This window comes from Lemur catta, chromosome 10, assembly GCF_020740605.2.
Source record: "Lemur catta isolate mLemCat1 chromosome 10, mLemCat1.pri, whole genome shotgun sequence".
NCBI lineage: Eukaryota > Metazoa > Chordata > Mammalia > Primates > Lemuridae > Lemur > Lemur catta.
Window position 1 is genome coordinate 79,989,922 of NC_059137.1, and position 21,269 is coordinate 80,011,190.

Below are 21,269 nucleotides of genomic sequence, written 5' to 3' on the forward strand. Positions count from 1 at the left end.
GGCTAATTTTTCTTATTGTTTTGTAAAGACAGGGGTCTCGCCATGTTGCCCAGTCTGGTCTTGAACTCCTGGGCTCAAGCAATCCTCCCCACCTTGGCCTCCCAAAGCACTAGGATTATAGGTGTGAGCTACCACACCCAGCCAGTTGTTTTGAAGAATTAATTAACAGCTTTCACAATTATCAGTTACCATGGCCTTTCACTCTTGCAATAAGTAACAACAGCAGATACCAACATAGCACTAACTATTAAATACATGCCAGGAACCACTCTAAGTCACATACACACACACCCAATCCTTACAACACATTCTAAGATATAGGGACCTTATTATTCCTGCTTTATAAACAAAGAAAACTAAGCCACTAAAGAAGAGAAATAACTTGCCCAACTAGTGAGTGGCAGAGCTGGGATTTGAACTCAGCTCACTGGCTCATCTTCTGTGTTCTTAACCACTAGACACCCTGCCTTTTGGATGAGTGAGAGTTAGATAGGTGAGGGGTGAAGAGGGGTTGGGGAAGAAGTACAGAGAAACAGGGAAGCAACACTTGTGAAAGCAGTACGGCAGGTGTGAGGGCAGGGGCAGGAGAGAGGTATGTTTGAGAACGTAAAACAAGGCACAGGAGTGTCCACATTGGAAGGTTCTGCAGGGGCCAGACCATGTAGGACTGTGCAGGTCAGGACAAGGGACAGAAAAAGGACAGGAAGCCACTAGGGGGTCTTAAGCAAGGGGTGGGGACATGACAATCAGAATTCCAGTGTGAAAGCCACTTTGGTATAGGTGAGAATGCATGGAGCTCTGTTAGTAGCTGCAGCAACAGTCCAGAAAACAACAGCTTAGACTATGCTGGTGAGTAGAGAAGGTGGATATTTAAGGAGTACAAATCGCCAGGGCAGAGTGAAGGACTGCATTTCGGGGAGGAAGGGGCCATGAAAAAGGCAGTTCCAAGGCCGATTCCTGAGTTTCTGGTTTGTACAACGGGATGAACAGCATCTCACTGCAGGATGAGACACCTGGTGAGGACCAGAGGTTTGTGGGGAAAGGAGTCAGCTCAGTACTGGACATGCCGAGCATGGGGAGCATTTGTGATGTCCAAGGGGAGGTGTCCAGAAGGCAGATGCCGCCCACGCGATTGGAGCCAGAGACGTATACGCTGGAGTCGGTGTGTACATGACAATTTAAGTCACAGAGGTGCATCAGATCCTATAAAGAGGCTCTAGAGAAAGAGAAGAGGGAGAGCCTTGAAGAACTTGACATTTTAGAAGACCAGAAAGACAAGGATGTGCTTGCAAAGAAAACTCTAAAAGGCTGAAGAAAAACCAGAAGAGAGTAGTTATCACAGAAACTAATGGGAGAGTGCGTTTAAGAAGAAATCAATAAAGTCAAATGCTTCTGAGAGGTCAAGAAAGACGCAGACCAAAACATCTATTAGATCTGGAGACGAGGTGACTGTTTCAGAAGGGCAATGAGGACAGAAACTAGACCTGGGTGAAGCAAGGAGTAAGTGAGAGGGGACGAAATGAAGAAATACACACAACTCTGAAAAAGGTAGTTAAAACAGGATGGGGGGTTGGGAGGAGAAGGTATTTAAAATAAAAGAGATTGAGCATGTTTAAAATGAAGACCAGAGTTGGGAGGGAGGAGATGAATATACTGAATATACCAAAAATGAGAGAAGCTAACCGATAGTGTGAGGTTTCCGTCAAGTCAGGAGGAGAAAGGATCCAAGCACTGAGAGGGAGGAGAGATGGTGCTTCTATGTTACCATAAGGGAAGGAGACCGAGAGGCGTGCAGGTGTAGGCAGCTTTGTACCTTTGGGAGTGGGCAAATGAAGTTCCCACCTGACAGTCCTAACTTCTCTGTGACTTAGGAGGCAAAGTTGTATCTGGAAAATGAAAGAAGAGGTGTGGGTGTGGGGATGATGGGGGAGGGATAAAGTGGTGGCAGTGTCAGAGTTTTGAGGACCCAAGAAAGATTCAGTCATTGTAGGAGGCGGGAAAAAGAGTGAATCCAAGAAACAGGACTTGCTCGGGGATGCTAAGGGCCCATTTCAGAACATTGGAGATCAAGTATTTACTGGATACACCAGTGCAATAAAAAGGAACTAAAAAGAAAAAAAAGAAAGAATTTACTGGCCCCACTCAGGGATGGGTACACGCAGAGAGAAGGCAGATGGGAGGCATCCAGGAAGGGGTTTGCCAGCAAGGTACAAGAATCCAAAGGGCAAGGGAGTTGAAGGGGCAAGGGTATTTCAGAACCTGGCGAGGGTGCTAGAGATGGACCAGGGACCTACACTACTTGAAGAAAAGAGGGAGGCTGGACCGAGAGAGAATAAAGGGGCAAGAGTCTGGAGGTCCGATGAGAGTGAGGCTCATTAAGGTAAAGGAGTTTAGCAAGCTGCTGGTGGAAAAGAGAGTATGGACAGAGGACAGTATACTTGAATTTAATCCATTAATTATAGTTAATAATCATTCATTAGATTACTTGAATTATTAGTCTGATCATTAGTCAAATACATTAAGAAGATCAGAACTCTGTGATATGACAAGGGGCTGAGATTTCTACTCTGTGAAGAGCTCTTGGAAATCACTAAGAAAAAGACCAACAAACCAAAGGGGAAAATGAATGAAACATCCTACTTGGCTGGAGATTCCTCTTCCAGGGTGCCCTGCTCCTCCATCGCTGTGGACTCCTCCATGGGTGCAGTCAGCTCCATGTCGCTGAAAAACACCAAGAACCTCTCTAGTCATACAAACGTGTTCACATCAATGCCTTTGCTAACATATATTGTCAAAGTAAAATAAAACATCTTAAACATATTAAGATGGAGAAAGCAAATTTTAATGTCCTTCCTAAGGACATGCTCTTCAGGAATTACACACACATACAGGGACCTACATCAAAATGAAAATGAGAAAATGGTCTGAATTGCTTATCCATATAAATTATTTCCCAAAATGTGGAAAGTTCTTTGAGACATAGAAGTTTCCATAAATGATCTAAAATTAAGAACAAATTTTAAATGATCAGAAAAATTATTCAAAACTTATTATCCTAGAGAAGTACAAGTATTAAAAAGAGTCACAAAAATTCTTAAATTATGTGTTAAAAGATTTATTAAAAATACAAATATGCCATCTAACTTTTAAAAAATGGTAAGAAAGTAGAAACAGATTCCACAAAAAATGATTACGTATGATTAGAAACAACCTGGTGATAACTATTACAAAAAAAAGAGGCTTTAAAACATTGATTTATATACCATCACATCTAAATACACAACCTACAGATTAGAAATGACAGCATAATGAAAATAAATTTGAATTTTAATACACGTGATTTTAATTCTTCCTTTTTATGTTAACATTAATCCTACCTGAACATTACTTAAAAAAAAAGTCCCAGCAAAAGAAATCTCATTTTCAGTAAACTGCTAAAATTAGTCAATATAAATATGCCCATTACAAATACTTTATAAGCTACATGTAGAATCTAGCAATTTTTCATCCCTGTTCAGAAAAAAGCTTCAATAAGGGCTTAAAACTATGTTATTTTTTTAAAGTAAACATAAATTGAACTGCAATAACACAATAGATTTTTTTCAATTTCAATAATGTTTTTATTCTCAACTCCAAGCTATTGTAATCAATTTTTAAAAAGAACTGTTTCTGAACACAAAATTTGAATTAAGTTTTATTTTTTAAAAACAGGGTCCTAAAGCAAATGTGCTCTGTGCATGGAAAGAGCATGGCTGCTGGTCTACCCACTGAAGCCCCTTCATAAATGGTCACATCAGACTCATCCCAGCAGGGACCTGAAACATCCAGCAGCCCCAAGTCTAGCCCCAGGAGCAGTGCTAAATTACTCCAACTTTCTCTTTATTCCCTTCATCGTGGAATAAACCAACTAGATAAAAAACAGGTTTACTGACAGTGTACACCTTTTGACAATTAAAAATCACAAAAAGGTTACAAAGACATGGGAGGGAGCAGAATGCAGAAAAACAAAGAGACTATAAAAATCAGCGTTCCTTAAACTTGAGCAATTGATTGATTTTGCAGAAAAGAAAAATCACAGATCTCCCCCCATGCTGACCTAAATTATCTTATGAATAACATAAGAATAAATATTGAATAAACATAAAACTAATGCCATGCTTACAGATCATATAAGATGACCAAAACTACAAAGCAATTACATTTCAAAATCAGCAACAATTATTTTAGCAGATTATACTATTTTCTTGAAAGTAAATCACCTATGTTGGATTAGAAGAAAGATACAGCCCCAGCGCCTGTGTTTATATTTTGACATCAATTACATTAGTACAGATAACGCCTATTTGTGTAAGCATGGTTCACAAAATGATGTTAAACACTTCAAGGCTTTGTCATTGAAGTTCAGATTTAATCAGACTTCACACTTAACCGAATCTTTGACAGCTAACAGATTTTCACCAAATGCTGCCTGATAATGGCACAAAATTGCCTTGCTCTTTACAATAAAAGTTGGAAGGCAGCATTATTGAAAACTGCATTTGTAAGAGTCTACTCCAATTGTTAACAAGAAAATGATATGTGACATACTTTCTAACTACTGCAGATGGAAAAAACTCTATTGTTAGCATAGACACTATTAAACTATTGAAGAAAACCAATACTGGAATGGCTCGGTCATACCAGTTTGAAAGCATCTTGTCCTTAAATCCAGTTATTGCTGCTGACGTCTTCAAACAAGAATACTAAACTACAGGAAAACTCTCACACCTACTACGCACTGTGAAGCACTTGGCCTTTGCCAGCCACAAACACATCACTTACTGTGTTAGATTCACCTCTACTTTTTGTCTCACTAATCAACAGTATAACACGTAACTCCACCACTCCACACTGTTTTCACAATGTCAAGTCAAAATCTTCAATTTATTAAAAAGTTCATCTTATTCTAAGAAAATCTTTCAGTTACAAATTATTACAACCTAAGAGCGCCGACTTTATAACTCACAAACCAATCCAAAATGAGTGCCCTGGGGATCGTGTCATTTTAACATCAGGACATGCCAGCCTACCAGGAGCACAGGCAGTCGGTCACCTCTCCACGTTACAACACAAGGCCAACGCTGGCCCTGCAGGATAAGTAACCGCTTGGAACCAAAATGATTTTAAGTTCAAATGGAAACTGAAAACGAGTGGTAGTATTAGATAAGGTGGTAAATCAGATAATTCAGAAAGTGGCTGTACTATCTTTGTTAAAGTACATTATCAAAGTAAAATAAAACAAAATTAAAAGATTTGTCATCGAGACTCTATGGAACCCTCATTAAGAAACACTTAAGTTCCTCTTCAAGGACAACACAAACCAACCATGGTAGTAAGTCTAATGTTACATTTGATATTCTTTTTTACTTTTGTCTTTAAGGACCACAACTTAAGAAAAATAAGTTCATGTACAAAGCTCGTATTCTTCAAAAGAAGAAAAGTGGCAGTCTGGTCCCCTCGAGCCTGCAGACCAGTGGAAAGGCTGCTCTGCAACCCTGCTCACGCTGCGCTGCAGCACGTCTGCCTCCTGTGCAGACACCAGAAAGGCATCGTCCCTGCAGCTGTGAAGTGAGAGAAACACAGCAGACCAGGGACCTGCCCTAACTAGCAAAATAAATGGCACCGATCTGAGGCATCATGAGACCTCAGAGAAATGCCCAATTTGTGCCTCGGGTGAAACTTGTCAGTAAGCTTCGATCTGCAAATGACTTCATAAAATCAAGATGCAATATCAAGGATCTACAAGAGCTCTGGAAGGTCACAGAAAAATATAGAATACCCAGGAATTTAAAAAGCGTTCCAAGGCATGTGCAAGTGTACTGTGCCATATACTTGGGCCATCAGCAAATACACTGTCACAAACTAGTCTAGCTAAAATAAGATAAAATAATAGAATCTTAAAAAGAGTTTTAAATCTAATTGCAATATAGCAAAACTGTTTTAAAAACTTATCTCATTAAACAAAAGCCTAAAATCCATCTCTACTTAGGGGCACACGAATAGAGTACACACAAGTATAAAGCACAACACAGAAAACATCATTTTCAAGAAAAGCAAACAAAGATCCGGAGATTTCCACCTAAGTGAAGGTTCTCAGAGGGCACACACTTGCACCATACCTGGTATCTTTACCTGATCCCCAGGTGCGAACTCCACATCCACCCATGTTGTCTTCAGTTCTGATTGCTCTGGAGAAAGAGAGAAGATTCCCTTTAACTGGAATCTGCTCTCCAGCCAATCTCCAAAACAGAAAAAGGTGATCATAAAAGCTGTCCCAGGATCAGCTTCAAACAAGGGTAACAGCATACTAATATATAGTTAACTAAATAGTGACACAAAATAAACAGATTCATACCATGTATTATAAAAATCTTAAAGTGAAGATAGCATTTACAAACAAACTTACATTTTATCACTCCCACCATATCTTTCAAAGTCTCGTTTCCCTCTGTGGTCAAAAGTGTCAAAAGCTCTGTTCCCGGGACCACCTCTGCCTCTGCTTCGCATCCCCCCTCTCGGGCCTCCACGTCCTCTCAGTGGCCTGTCCCGATCAAACCTATCAACTGGCCTAGGAAGAGACGGGTATAATAAAAAGTGATGAATTAGATTAAAGGTTGAAGACCTTTTTGAGAAAAAAATTCTAAAAGGAAATTACAGCTATAGTATACTGTAAAGAACAGTAGCTTGAACAATAAAATAATAGTTAACCTTTACTGAGCACATATGATAGCTGGCATTGTTCTGAGCACTTTACATACAGTAATTTAATTCTCACAAACAAATCTATAATATACAACTATTGCCCACAGATGAGGAAACTGAAGCACAGAGGAGGAAGGTAATTTGCCAAGGTCACACAGCGGCTAAGCGGTGGAGCCAGCCCAGGAGAGCTCCCAGACAGGCCTTGTACTAATCTGTGTGGGGCTTCCTTTCTCTCTCTGGATCTAGTTTCTTTATCTAAAAAATGAGGATGTTAGATAAAGAAACTCTAAGGTTCATTCCCATTCTAACACTAAATCTTTAAGTTAAATTTTTAATGTTTTAACTTAAACTTCAAATTATGCCCCCTCCCAAATCTCTCCCTCCTTAACACACAACCAGCTAGTGATGTTTGGGACTGAAAATCTTGACCGGCTGCAACCTGACTTCTACCCTATTACTCCACATAAATGCCCAAGGACAGCTGAAGACTTCTTATTTCCTCTGACCTTTCTGGCTTCTCTCTCCCTACCTGTCCTTAAAAAGTTATTTTTGGAATAGGTAATACCCAAACATGGTACAAAATTCACAGTGCTCCTCAGCCACTCGATTCACCTTCTCAGAGGCAGCCACTTCCAGATCCACACAAAGGGGAAAGCTCTGCAGCCTGCCTTTCGCACCTAACATACGTCTTGGCACTTAAACACAGCTGCCTCCCTCGCCCTTCTGCACTTGATCTGAGCCAAAAGACCAAGAAGCAGTCCTCACCCTGCTGGATAGTCGTCTGTCCTTACCTGCGTCAGCATTCCCACCTCCCTTTCCCTATTCGCTGCCTCCTTGTTTCTAATGCTGCTCGACCCTGGTTCTCTCGTTTGGGTCTCTCTCTGATTCTAGGACACGAAGCCAGTTGCTTCCAGAACACCTCCACCTGTACACCCGGGGGCCTGGCATACACATGCCCAGTGCTGGGCCCTTGCTCCTCCTGTGGTCCCTAACTCACAACCCAAGAGAGAACCAGTCACTCCTCCCTCTTCTTCCCGTCTGCCACATCAAGCCCCAGCTCCAGGGTGGGATCACCCACTCGCTTCTCCTCACACCCATACTTCTGCCATGTCTCTGGCCACCATCACTCTTTCTGAGGACTTGTCTCCCCCTCCACTAGACTCTAAGCTCCTGTGGGAAATGACCACACCTTTTTTACCATTATAACCCTAGTTTAATAACTGGCCCCAGTAAGATAAATATTTTTTAATTTGTCAAGGCTTTTAAAAACATTTAAAGCAACAAAAAATTACTTAATAGAGGTCCTGGCATAAAAAAATCTAGTGGCATTAGTAGCTCAAATCCTCACACTAGAAGTATCTATCTTCCAGTCTACTTTTTTTTTTAAGGGAAAGGGTCTTACCATGTTACCCAGGATGACCTCACACTGTCAGGCTCAAGCGATCCTCCCTCAGCCTTCTGCCTCCCAAGTAGTTGGGACTACAGGTGCCTTCTACAGCACCTGGTTTGTTCCAATCTACTTTTATGGCTAAAAATGTTACATTAAAAAACTGCCATAAAACAGTGGGTAAAAAGATACAAAAGTCACAATTTTCCTTACTCGAAAAGGTGAAGAAATACAGAGGTACTGAGTATTAACTTTTTTTTTTGAGACAGAGTCTGATTCTGTTGCCCCAGCTAGAGTGCCGTGGCGTCATCATAGCTCACTGCAGCCTCGAACTCCTGGGTTCAAGCCATCTTCCTGCCTCAGCCTCCTGAGTAGCTGGGACTACAGGAACTCGACACCACACCCAGTGGCTAAATTTTCTATTTTTAGTAGAGATAGGGTCTCTTGCTCTTGCTCAGGTTGGTCTCCAACTCCTGAGCTCAAGGGATCTTCCCACCTTGGCCTCCCAGAGTGCTAGGATCACAAGGCACCACACCTGGCCCACCATTAACTTTATGCCAGTCTCTTAAAGAAACAACATCCTACATAAATTCTCCAAGTTGGCTTTTCTGTCTCCCACCTCCCCTGACCAAAACCAAATTTTTAAATAGAAACCTGATTCTAAACTATGGTAAATATCTAAAGCAGGGTTCTAAAACAATAACAAAAGTAACAATTAACTCTTTTTTTTTTTTTTTGAGACAGAGTCTCACTTTGTTGCCCGGGCTAGAGTGAGTGCCCTGGTGTCAGCCTAGCTCACAGCAACCTCAGACTCCTCGGCTCAGGCGATCCTACTGCCTCAGCCTCCCGAGTAGCTGGGACTACAGGCATGTGCCACCATGCCCGGCTAATTTTTTCTGTATATATATTTTTAGTTGGCCAGATAATTTCTGTCTATTTTTAGTAGAGATGGGGGTCTCACTCTTGCTCAGGTTGGTCTTGAACTCCTGACCCTGAGCGATCGATCAGCCTCGGCCTCCCAGAGTGCTAGGATTACAGGCGTGAGCCACCGCGCCCGGCCAACAATAAACTCTTACCCAGGAGTGGAACAGGGCAATAAAAGAAAAAAGTCTACCTAAAAATTAAGAGGAAATGATGAGCAAAAACATATGGAAAATGTCACAGTCAAAACCAGGTCTAAATTTACAGAAGTCTGGATTGGATACCAATAAAATACCAAACTCTTTTAAAATACAATAGTATACTGAAACCAACCCTAAAGATAGCCCTGGGCAGTCTGGTACATTTTAATCCCTTTAAACCTGCAGTCCCCAACCCTGCCTGTTACTGGTACCAGTCTGTGACCTGTTAGGAACTGGCCTCACATCACCACCTGAACTCCACCTACCCCCCACCCCACCCCTACCCCCAGTCCATGGAAAAATTGTCTTCCATGAAACCCGTCCCTGGTGCCAAAAAGTTTGGGGACTGCTGCCTTAAACCATTTCTTCTTTACTCCACACATTTTCCCCAACCCTCAAAATAATGCATTCTCAACTGCCTCTTTGTAATCCGTTTACTATTATAATATGTATCTTTTTTTTTTAAAGATGGTGAGGGTGGAGGAATCGCATACTCCACTTAGGGAGTCTTATTTGTGACAAACTCAAAAGTAAACGGAAAGAAAATAACATCTGAGCCAAGCACTCTGCTTTACACACCTGTAATTCACTCTCTCCCAACCATCCTAATAAGTACATATGAGTAGCTGCTTTATAGGTAAAGAGACCGAAGCTCATGGAGATGGTGCTGTTTAATGGGTACAGAGTTTCAGTTTGGGAAGACAAAAAGTTGTGGAGATGGACAATGGTGATGGTTACATAACAGTGTGAATGTGCGGAATGCCACACTTAAAAATGATTAAAATGGTAAATTTTATGGTATATATATTTTACCATAATTTTTTTAAAAAGCTTCTTTATGGGGGATGAAGGGGTAAACATCTGAGTAATTCTTTCAGAACAGGAAGTAATTTTAAATGGCCAGCAGTAAACTACAGAAAGGCAGAGCCAAAATGTATCCAGACAAAGGCAGACTAATTTCCTAACAGTCTATGTTCTAAGAGTTCAATTAAGTTCATTTGGAGCCTAAGGAAAAATTCCTACTGCATTAAAAAAAGTAGTTGCACTCCCAGAATACGTACCAGACATGTCTTTGTCTGGAGCAAAGGCACACCGAGAGTTAATCCTAGCACCATTTATGACATTGTTTCTATGGCAAAACATGTGCTCTGCCTAAGAGGAATAAAATTCCATGTTAGTTGGCTGTGACCAGAGCACTACACACATCACTGAAACTCTGGGTCTGTTACTTCATTTATAAATCGAGAGAGTTGAATTTCGATAATCTTTCAAGATTATCAAGATTCTATAATTCTGCCCAATAAACATGTATAGTATTCAAAGAAATTTACGATAACATCCTTTTTCACTATCAAACGAGCAAAGATCAAATTTTATTGTATTCAAGTTTGGAGAAAATGCTATGAGAAATGCTCTCATAGATTATCAGTGACAAAGCAAATTGATAGGTTACTAGAATAATGATTTGTCACTATGTATCAACAGCTCCCCAATCCCCTAGTATTGTTTGTCTTCACACTACATGCAACCACTCAGCTTAGCATTGAAACAAGAAGGGTTCTGATCTGTATACACAACATCCACCTGACAACCACTGTTTTATGACCTGAGACTCGACTTTTAGGACTCCATCTCAGAAACTCCCTACACATATAGAAAGCTGTTCATTAGGTATTATTTATACACAAAAAAATAGAAGCTGAGCAAAGGTCCAATACTAAGGGAATGATTATGATACATCCAAACAAGAGATTATAACAGAGTCATTAAAAATGCTTACTAAACATTATTAATGACATGGAAAAGACTCATGCATGTCAAGTGGAAAAGAAAGAATGTGAAGTACTCAGTGTATATGCATTATCATCTTAACATCTACCATGAATAGAAACGAAAGGATGAAAATAGGCCAAAGTGTTAAAAGTAATCTCAGATGGTAAGATAGGTGGTTTTAAGTTTTTTATAATTTTATGCATTTTCTAAATTCTCTAAAGTGACTATAAATTATTTTTATTAAAGATTTTATGAGCCTTTATTATCAGAAGTTATCAAAAGAGCATTTCTTAACTAAGGAAAATATCTTTTCTGATATCACATGACATAAAAAAATTCAAATTTCCTTGAAAGTAAAAATTCCCTACATATTTCTAATGTGAAGTACTAAGAACACAACATTAATTCTGTGATGTTCCTGCCAAAAGTGCATGACCTACTCTATGAGGCAGCTCAGAAAAACTCAAAGTCTGGGATGTGCTACAAAATAACTGGCCCATACTGGTTAAAAAAAAATGTCAAATTTGGCCAGGCAAGGTGGCTCACACCTATAATCCCAGCACTTTGGGAGGCTGAGGCAGGTGGATCACTTGAGGCCACGAGTTTGAGACCAGCCTGAGCAACACAGTGAGACTCAGTCTCTACAAAAAATAAAAATAAAAAAAATAGCCAGGCATGGTGGTGGCACACCTAAAGTCTCAGCTACTTGGGAGATTGAGGTGGGAGAATCCTTGAGCCCAGAAGGTTGTGAGCTATGATCGCACCACTGCACTCCAGCCTGGACAAAAAAGCAAGACCCTGTCTTTTAAAAAAAAAAAAAAAAAGACAAATTCATAAAGATAAAGTAGGACTAAGGAACTATTCCAAATTAAAGACTAAATACAATGTATATTCCCGGATTGAATCTTGAACAAGAAAACATTTCTGTTTTTGCTAAAAGGATATCATTAGGACGACTGGTGAAATCTGCGTAAAATCTGCAGATTACATAATTTGGAGAATTATATAACAATACTGTATCAATGTTAATGAGTTTGATAATTATGTCATGTTTTTAGAAAATGCATTTAAAGTATTTGGGGATAAATACACCTTACTCTCAAACAAGGAAACAACATTGTGGGGGAAATGATAAAGCAAATATGGTAAAAAATTTAATATTTGGGGAATCTGGATAAAGGGCATATGGGAATTCTTTGTATAATTCTTGCAATTTTTCTGTAATTCTGAAATTATTTTTAAAGAAAAAAATCCCTCCAACAATCCCATATCCCACCCTACTCCTACCCTTACATACGTGTATTATTTCACTTAACAGACCTCTTTTCATGTCACATATGAAGATCTAGTTTATCCTTTTTAAAGACTACATAGTCTTGCTACCAAAAAAAGGTGGCAACACAGATGTGTGCTTTTTTTTTTTTTTTTTTTTTTTTTGAGACAGAGTCTCACTCTGTTGCCCAGGCTAAAGTGCTGTGGCATCATCATAGCTCACAGCAACCTCAAACTCCTGGGCTCACACAATCCTCCTGCCTCAACGTCCCGAGTAGCTCATCACCATGCCTGGCTAATTTTTTTCTACTTTCAGTAGAAACAGGTCTCACTCTTGCTCAGGCTGGTCTTGAACTTTTGACCTCAATCAATCCTCCTGCCTCAGCCTCCCAGAGTGCTAGGATTACTGGAGAGAGCCACCACATCTGGCTGGCTTTGTGCATATGAATTACAATTTCCTTATTTCCACAGAATAAATCCCTGAAGTGAGAAAAAAATACCCAGATGCTTCCAAAAATAAGCAGCTCTAATCCAAGAGGCTTTGAATAAGAAGTAGACTGTGGCCATTATACAGGAAATTTGAAACTCCCCTCCCCCCCAGAAAAGAATTAAGCCTTTCTATTCCATAGCCTTCTTTTTTTTGAGACAGAGTCTTGCTCTGTTGCCCAGGCTAGAGTGAGTGCCGTGGCATCAGCCTAGCTCACAGCAACCTTAAACTCCTGGGCTCACACAATCCTCCTGCCTCAACGTCCCGAGTAGCTCATCACCATGCCTGGCTAATTTTTTTCTACTTTCAGTAGAAACAGGTCTCACTCTTGCTCAGGCTGGTCTTGAACTTTTGACCTCAATCAATCCTCCTGCCGCGCCCGGCCTCTATTCCATATCCTTCTTACACCAACATGGTTGCAGATACACCATCTCGACGTTTTCAATGTGAAACTTCTAGGTGAATAGATCTGTAGATCTGCTTAGCCCTCTCAGACTGAGCTCTGGACTTTTTTGGGGGTTTGTTTTTAATAAACTCTACAAAATCACGTTCTTTGGTTAAAACTTATAGCCAGGATCCTAAATGGAATTAGTAGTCAAGAAGCTGAAAGACTTTGAGAATAATGGCTCCCTTGATGTTTAAACTGTACACTATTTTAGTTTTCTCTTAGCCTTTCTTTATCTTCCTTGAAATGTGATTCGTTAGTTGTTTCTGTTTAACCTCAAGTCTGTGCTATACAGGTATATAGATCAAACAAAAGCTTTAGGCAACAAGCACCCATCTTGCTAGTGCCAAGCATAAGACACATATACTACCTTTCTGTTGCTACATTACTCAAGAGTGATTTAAGACTGCATCTGCCCAAGACCATCTTCCATATCAGAGTACTTTCTAGAGAAGGCATGTAAGCCAGAAATTGGTATTACACATCATATCAGGTTTCTCTTCAAATTTTATCATGATAGCCTATTGACCTGATCAGGGAGCTAGGAATTTGTTTCAATCCAGTTAGTAGTTCAAATTAGTTATGGTAAATCAAAACTATGATTATGTCCTTAGCCTCAAATTATATCCCCAGTCTAGAACCTCAAAAGAAAATTTAACCAGTTCAACACACTTTTGTGTAGTTTTTTTTTTTTTACAAGAGTGCTTTGTATAGTTACCAATAAACATTTTTAATTGTATAATCATTTCCTGAACCAAGACATAAGGTCACCTATGAGATAAATGGAAGATCCTTCATGTGTCACCTAAGGTAATACAATCTGCTACTTAAATTGGCAAAACATTCCTAGCAATGGCACCATGAAAAGGTCAAAAAGGCTATTAGTTTTCTGAAAACCCTTCTGGTTCTCCCCACCATCGCAGCTGTGGACTGACTGCAGCACTTACTTTTCATCTGTGAACTTCTCAGCTGTAAAGTCCGCCTGCCTCTCAGTCTCATAGGGTCGATATTCCCTGTAGGGTCTCCGCTCGGCTCTGTCAAGTGTCACCTCTGTGCCCCGGTTATCATTCCATCCTTGCTGCTCCCCTCTTCTGGGAGTTCGCTTCTGGCCTGCCAGTGGAAAATCAAAGCAGAGAGCTGGAACACAATGTCTGGAACAGCATGGTGTTAAACTTTACAGGTACTTTTAAATTTCACTCTTCTAGAAATAAGTGTCATAGGAAAATTTGGGAAGTTTGGAAAATTGCAGAGAAGAAAAAAGTTGCCGATACTACTACTACCCAGAGTTTTTAAATAAAACTTTATTCTTAAATCATGCTTCCTCTATGTCCTAGAAAGTATGGTAAGATAAACTATTAATATACAAGCTCACCTATAATTACAGGCATCTCCCAATAACTGTGACAGCCATGGATATATTTTACTAAACTATATTTCATAAAAGTAGCTGTACCAAAACATGGTATATATAGAAAATTAAATAGATACCCTGCATTTCAGATTATACTTTCAGAAACTCAACCAAACATAAAACAAGGGCACTTACAGCTTTATCTTCAGCTACCAAGGTGTTTTTTTAAAACAGTTTGTAGGGTATGTTGTTTTATTTTGAAAACAAATTTTCCTGCCCTTTGATGGGATTTATACATTTGCAATGATACTTCTCATATATGAGCCCAAACTGCTATTTGCCAACTCACCCAAGGGCCAGTCAGTGCTTGAAGAGGGAATCTCTTTTGTCCACTGAGAGTCCAGCATGCAGCTGGGGCAGGGACAAGGTGCTGGGACCACTACAGTTTTTCCCTTTCTCCTCACTTCACTTTACTCCCCTCTAGTTTTATTTGATGTTTGAAAAATTTGAAGCAAAGTCTGTTTGAAACCATCTAATATTCGGTAAATATGTTGTGGAGAATTTGTCACTTCCTAAATAATCTTCCAGAAATGTCTATATTTTTGGTATATACTTAAAAGATCTTCTCTCAAACATTAGGTGCAATTTTCACTATAGTAGCTTCAATTTTTCTTAGCATAAATTACCCTCCACATTAGTTGTATAGCTATAAAATTTTAAATTCATTCAAATTAGTGGGTATATTTTTTAACTACTAGATTCCTCTCCCACTTAGACAGATACACATGACTCTTAAGGAATACATGTACATATGCATTTTTCTATTTTCCCACTTAATATTCCCTACCTGAACTTTATAATCTGGGTACAGGTAAATGTTAACTGGTACTTTAAAGCAAAAATCATGTTTATGACATCACTACCATAAATTGTGCAATTTATTCCTTGCTGACATAAAGTATTTTTTTCAAGTTTGAAAAGTTGCACAACAGATCTAAGTTCATTTGACCATAATTTTAATGTCCCATAACCTAGAGATATTTAAATCCAATTTGTATCCTGTACTGAGGTCACAATCTGAGTTTGTGACGTTTAGGATATGGGAAAGATGTTATCATAAATAGAGCATCAAGACAGTGACTGACACTTGTGCCCAGGTACCTAGGAATATGCAGTGTCAGATGTGTGGGCACATACAATACTAAGAGATAAAAATTGGAAGAAGAATTCAAAATATAAGGTAGAAAAATTATTATGAAAGTTAATTATCTAACAAGTTGAAAATTATAATAGACCGTGACATAACAGTCATCAGGAAATTTATCAACAGTAACAACACTTTTCCATACTTTCACCTCAGTGTAAAAAGAATTTGTTAATATAGCTTCAGATTTCCTGTTTGCAACCTGTAGTTTAAAAAAATCTTTTAAAATAAATAAATAAATCTTTTATTATCATCACTCAACTACAGAATTACTTAGGTGCTTATCCCACCTTTCTGCTTCCTCCAAGTTATTTTTTAATTGTATCAATTAAATTCGGAATTCACCATTCAAAATTTAAAATATGACATTTATTGTACTTTATATTAAGGCCTCTTCCACAGTTTGTGTATAAATTGAAAACTGTTAAATAAGATTCCCTACTTATTAGAGTTATAAATACCCTGCAAACATTTCATTCTCCCCTCAAAACCCCCCCCAAAGATAATTAGTGTCCAGTTTTTTTCCCATAATTTAGTACTAAGAGATCAAGACTGCAACTGAACCTGGCTTGTTTTTCTATGCTGGTTCAGCAGCTCCAAGTGGATAATGCAAACACTGCATTTCACTAGCCTTTTCCAATAAAAGGCTGGCACGTGCAGTGCGGTCACTGATCTAACCAAGCCCATATGAAGAAACAGAATACAATAAAATTTATAGGAAGATTTCCTACAAAATAAAGTTGACGTTCGGCTAAAAGACCAAAGCTCTGAAAGGCTAGAAAAGCAAAGCTGAAACAGCCTCTTATGACTTCAAGAATGAATTTCTTGTGCAAGGGTCACCACCCAACGGTTTACTTATATTGTTAGATAGTCAGACATTAAAAACCTATGTTACCATGGGAAAATCTTACGATTTCCACTTTCTTCTGGGATTAATGTTTCTATTATATGTCAAACATGTCTTTGTCTACACTAAACATCTGCATATAGAATTCTAACTAAATTAAAATTTTTGAGTTTAGAAAAGTACAGTCCTTCATATCAATTAGGACTACAAAACCTTGAGAGAGCAGCTAACACCCATTACAGATAAATTTAGTAAGTAACTACATAAATGAGCTGTCTGCTCCTGAAATAACACATACTTGAAGAAGAACTAGAATGACAAAATTTCCATTCTAACTAGAAAATCAACTAAGTATCTTTAATACAGATTTCAAAAGCCAGATCACCTGGACTGGGAACTGACCAAAAAAAAAAAAGTTACATGCATACTAGACTACAAGGTCAAGTGTGAAAAACAGGTTGAAGCCCAGTTTATACCATTTAAGTTTAGAAAAAAATAGCTCTGGACATTTTTGTGTATAAACACAACGTGTTAACAGCAGGAAAAATAAAGGATAATTTTACCTCATACAATTCAGAATTGCCTAAAATTTATAGCAAAACTACATGACATTTTTAATTTTTTAAAAGGCTAAAAATCAATATATTAACAGCACTAACTGTAGTTTCACACTCTTCTAAAGGATAGAGTACATATTTTCATTTGTTAAAAAATAAACGAAGAAAAGCTTAGTCTTCCCCCCAATTCTTTCATTAGCATATTTATCTAAACAAATTTAAGAGAAAAAAATATAAAATTTACAGTATCTCAAGTCTCACTGTTTAGATAGGCTCATAAATGTACTGCTTACCAGGGGTCTTGAGATAGCCAATAGCATTTTTTATCATTTTCAACATCTTTGTGTAATGACTCTGGGTTTAACTTTTCACAAATAAAGGTAAACCTTACCTAGTTGCACACGTCAAAGCCCCAATACTTAAACCAGGAGGTGTTTTCTCAGGGCAGAGATGCACAATTCCTATCAAGCAAGGAACAAGCCAATAAAGCCGAGTTGAATACACTGCCAAACGTTGGCTGGAGTGGTCAAACTATACATGCTAATGATCGTCTAACACTCTGCAAACCTTAAGGCTAGTGCCTTATTTCAGGAAAACAGAAGAAACACAGGTGGGCTGTTGCTGACTATGCCACTGACGCACTTCAGGTGAGAGAAACGAACTCTGAAGCACGTTCCCTGTATGCAGACAGCAGGCACCGAGCGGTGCATAGGCCGTTCTTGCCTAACAGGGAGGGGGGAACTTTGAATATTCTCGTTGGAAAGGTTAAAAACGCTTTTCCTAAAAGCAGCCTTGAGTTAACTACAAGTTACACATGCCATCATCGCAGGCCGGTGTACTGAAATACGACGCCGGCTGACCACTGGAAGCTCCGGTACGGCGAAGGGGCGAAGGCGCCCCGCACGGGCCCTGACGTCACGGGCCGCCCCGCGCTCGCCCAGGCCTTCCCTCCGTCACAGAGGCCCCGAGCCCGCAGCCCGGCGCGCTTCCCTGCGCTGCCCGGGCTCTCGCCACCACCCGCGGAGGCCGGCGGCGCCCTCCCTCCTTCCCATCGCGCTTCTCCGTCCGCCTCCCGACCGGAATCTTGCAGAGGAGATTGGGCTGGGGGATGGAGAAGGTCCTGCCAGCTCCAGATCTGGGAGCCCCGGGGTAGCGACTTCGGCTTCTGTCCCCGCACGCCACCCCAGCAATATCCCTCAACTTTGCCCAACTTGTCGTAAAGGCTCAGTTCCAGGGTTCTGAGACCCCCTCTGGCTCCAAGCTTGCACTCTCCCCCGACCCCTAGGAAGGAATGGGAAAGGCCAGAAGGGGTGTGAGCGCCCGCCCCTCTTTTCTACCTTCGCGGCCACAAGCACCCTCAACTCACCAACTCTTCCCAGAGCCCCCTCCCCTTTCTAGAACTGGTTCCAGTGACCCGGGCCTCACAGTGGGAGTCAAGGCGGCTGGGGAGGGGTGACCTCCGTGACCTCATTCTCGTCCCTCTCCCACCCCGGGCGCCCGGGTGCCGGGCGGGACGTGCGTACCGGGCGGCTGCGGGCCGCCCCCGGGGCTGTCCGGCTGCTGGGCGCCGGGAGCCGGGAGGCTCTTGCGCTCCTTCTGGGACTCCCTCCGGCAGCCGCCCGCGCCGGGTCTGTAGCCCGAGGCCCCGGCCGGGCTCCTGCCGCCGCGGCTGCTGGCCCCGGCCGCCGCCGCCTCGTCGCGCCTCTTGCGCTGCAGCTGCTGCTGGCGCCGGCGCTCGGCCTCGCGCAGGATGTCGAACGGGTCCGACTCGTCGTCCAGCAGCTGGTGGAAGCGGTTGGCCACAACGCAGCCGAAACTCTCCTGCATCGCGGAGCCGGCGGCGGCCGCGGCCACGGGACTCCCCAAAGCGCCCTTCATGCCGCCGCGGCCACTGCGGGCCAGCCGCGGGCAGCCCACGCGAACGAGTCTCAGCAAAACCGGCGGCGAGGACCCATCCCGCCCGCCTCCGCCGCCGCCCTCCCTACCCGACCCGGTCCGGTCCCTCCCGGCACCCGCCCCCGCGCCGCCGCCGCAGCCGCCGCTGCCGCCGCCCTCCCAGCCACGCCAGACAGCCAATCACCGCGCGTGGGTACGCCCCTTGTCCTAGCGGCACGCCTGCAGGGCCAATCACCGGCCTGCTGCTGCTACGTCACGCGACCTCTGTGCCGCTCCCCCTCCGACTCAGCCGGCGGGGGCAGGGCCCACGGGGCGGAGCTACTGGCTGGAGAAACTAGTCTTGTGGTCCAGGCAGCTCGGACTTGGGGGTGGGTCACGGCCATTATGTGGGTTCTTCGGCTGGGTCCGTATTCGTTATCGACCACTCTTCTTTGCAGCTTATATATATTTAATACAATTAGCCATTCAACAGCTATATGATGAGCACTTACTGTGTGCCAGGCGTTATGTTGTAGGAGGTACTACCTCGGTATTTTTGTGGACCTTATTCTGCAGACTGAAAGTGTCCTGAAGAAAAAGCACAGCGTTCTCTAGGAGTCTACAGCAGACGGACCTGACCTAATTAGGAAGTGACAGTTAAGCTGAGAAGGAAGGGTAAAAAGGGGCAGGAGGAAGGAAAGCGCAGAAGTCTTGAGGTGGGATGAAACACAACCCACTGGAGCTAGAGGAAAAGCAGTGTAATTGGAATGCAAAGAGTTGGGGAGGGCCCTATTTGGTCTTTATCCTAGGAGCAGATTTGTGTTTGAAAAGGACACTCTACCTGCATTGTGAAGGAATAGTCTGGGGGAAGATCAAAATAGATGCAGAGAGACTAAGTGGAAGACTGTTGCAAAACTCCAAGGAAGAGTTGATGATAGTGACTTGGATTAGGATGGTGGCAGTGGAGGTGAAGAGAGTGAACAGATTCAAGGAGTTGGTGATGCACTAGGTGTGGGTGATGAGGAAGAAGAAGGTATAATGACGCCTGGTTTTCTGGCTCAGGCATCTGAATGGCAGTGCTTAGTCACAAAGAAATAGGGCACTGGAAGAGACCACGTTTAAGAGAATCATGAGTTCAATCTTGAACATGTTGAGGTTTGAGTTAGGTTTTTGTTTTGTTTTGTTTTTTTCTTTTGAGCTATTCAATTGAGGCCTGCAGGTCAGAGGAGAACGCTGGACTGGATTTCCTCCAGGAAATTTTGCTTGGGCGCCAGGGCAGACAGTCTTGGCAGCCTATCCTATAGGCAGCCTATTCCCTTTCTTACATTTTTCCAGAACCTGTATTTTGTTCAGGCGTGAGGTGGCTGTATGCTCCAGGGGAAGCCTCAGACTTGATTAATCTTAAATCATTCATTGTACCTAATTCCATTCCCTTGCCAGTGATTGGTATAGGAATAGGCTGTGGAGCAAATCAGGCAGAACTGATCTGGGCAAAAATATTCTGGGAAAATTTTTCTTGCACCTAAAAAGGGATTGAGAAGGATCTCCTCACTTCTGTTCTTTGGTCCTTGTTGTGTGAGGAAGACATGATGCCTGGGGTTGCTGCTTCTTATTGTGGCCATGAGGATGACAGAGCAGAAGGATGGAGAAGACCTAGAACTTTGATGTTGTTGAGCTGCCAAATTAACCTACTTGGGAACCTCCCTGCCTCAGACTTCTTCTTATTATGTGAGATGATAAATGCCATTATTGTTTAAGCTACTCTGTGTATGTTTCTTGCATCCAAAAGCATTCTGTTAGAGCATCTTGCTCAGGTGCTTCATCACCAGCTTTTACTTTCCTTTAATAGAAAATAGAAAAGGAATTCTTAATCTTAAATGCTGCAAGGTCTGTGTTTTATTCACTTATTCAATTTTCTGTCATTCCTGAGGAGGACAGGGATGATGCCTGTCTTATTTATTGCAATTTGTATTCCCAGTGCTTAGCATGCTAGGCAGCTGGGCAGTAAGTTTTCAGTAAATATTTGTTGAATGACTGAAGAATTTAAGATATTTGAGTCAGCAAAGATTAATGCCTGTATTTTTTACCCAGAAGAATTAAAGGCAGATGTTTAAACAGAAACTTGTACATAAGTGTTCATAGCAGCACTATTCACAATAGCCGAAAGGCAGAAATGACTCAAATATACATCACCTGATGAATGGATAAA

The 21,269-nt window shown here is 41.5% G+C and overlaps 1 protein-coding gene across 2 annotated transcripts in view; it reads right to left on the reverse strand.

Annotated features, from left to right (window-relative positions):
* HABP4 (hyaluronan binding protein 4) overlaps window positions 1-19,202 on the reverse strand; it is a 33,701-nt gene extending 14,499 nt beyond the window's left edge. The window contains exons 1-5 of one of the 2 annotated variants that reach the window (XM_045562725.1): window positions 18,709-19,202; window positions 14,174-14,336; window positions 6,446-6,607; window positions 6,159-6,227; window positions 2,641-2,721 (exon numbers count right to left, since the gene is read on the reverse strand). In XM_045562725.1, the coding sequence (XP_045418681.1) occupies window positions 2,641-2,721; window positions 6,159-6,227; window positions 6,446-6,607; window positions 14,174-14,336; window positions 18,709-19,063 (830 nt within the window). In that variant the 5' untranslated portion in view covers window positions 19,064-19,202. The remainder of the gene's footprint in view (window positions 1-2,640; window positions 2,722-6,158; window positions 6,228-6,445; window positions 6,608-14,173; window positions 14,337-18,708) is intronic. The other variant, XM_045562726.1, reaches the window with a different exon arrangement.
* Between the last annotated feature and the right edge of the window lie 2,067 nt (window positions 19,203-21,269).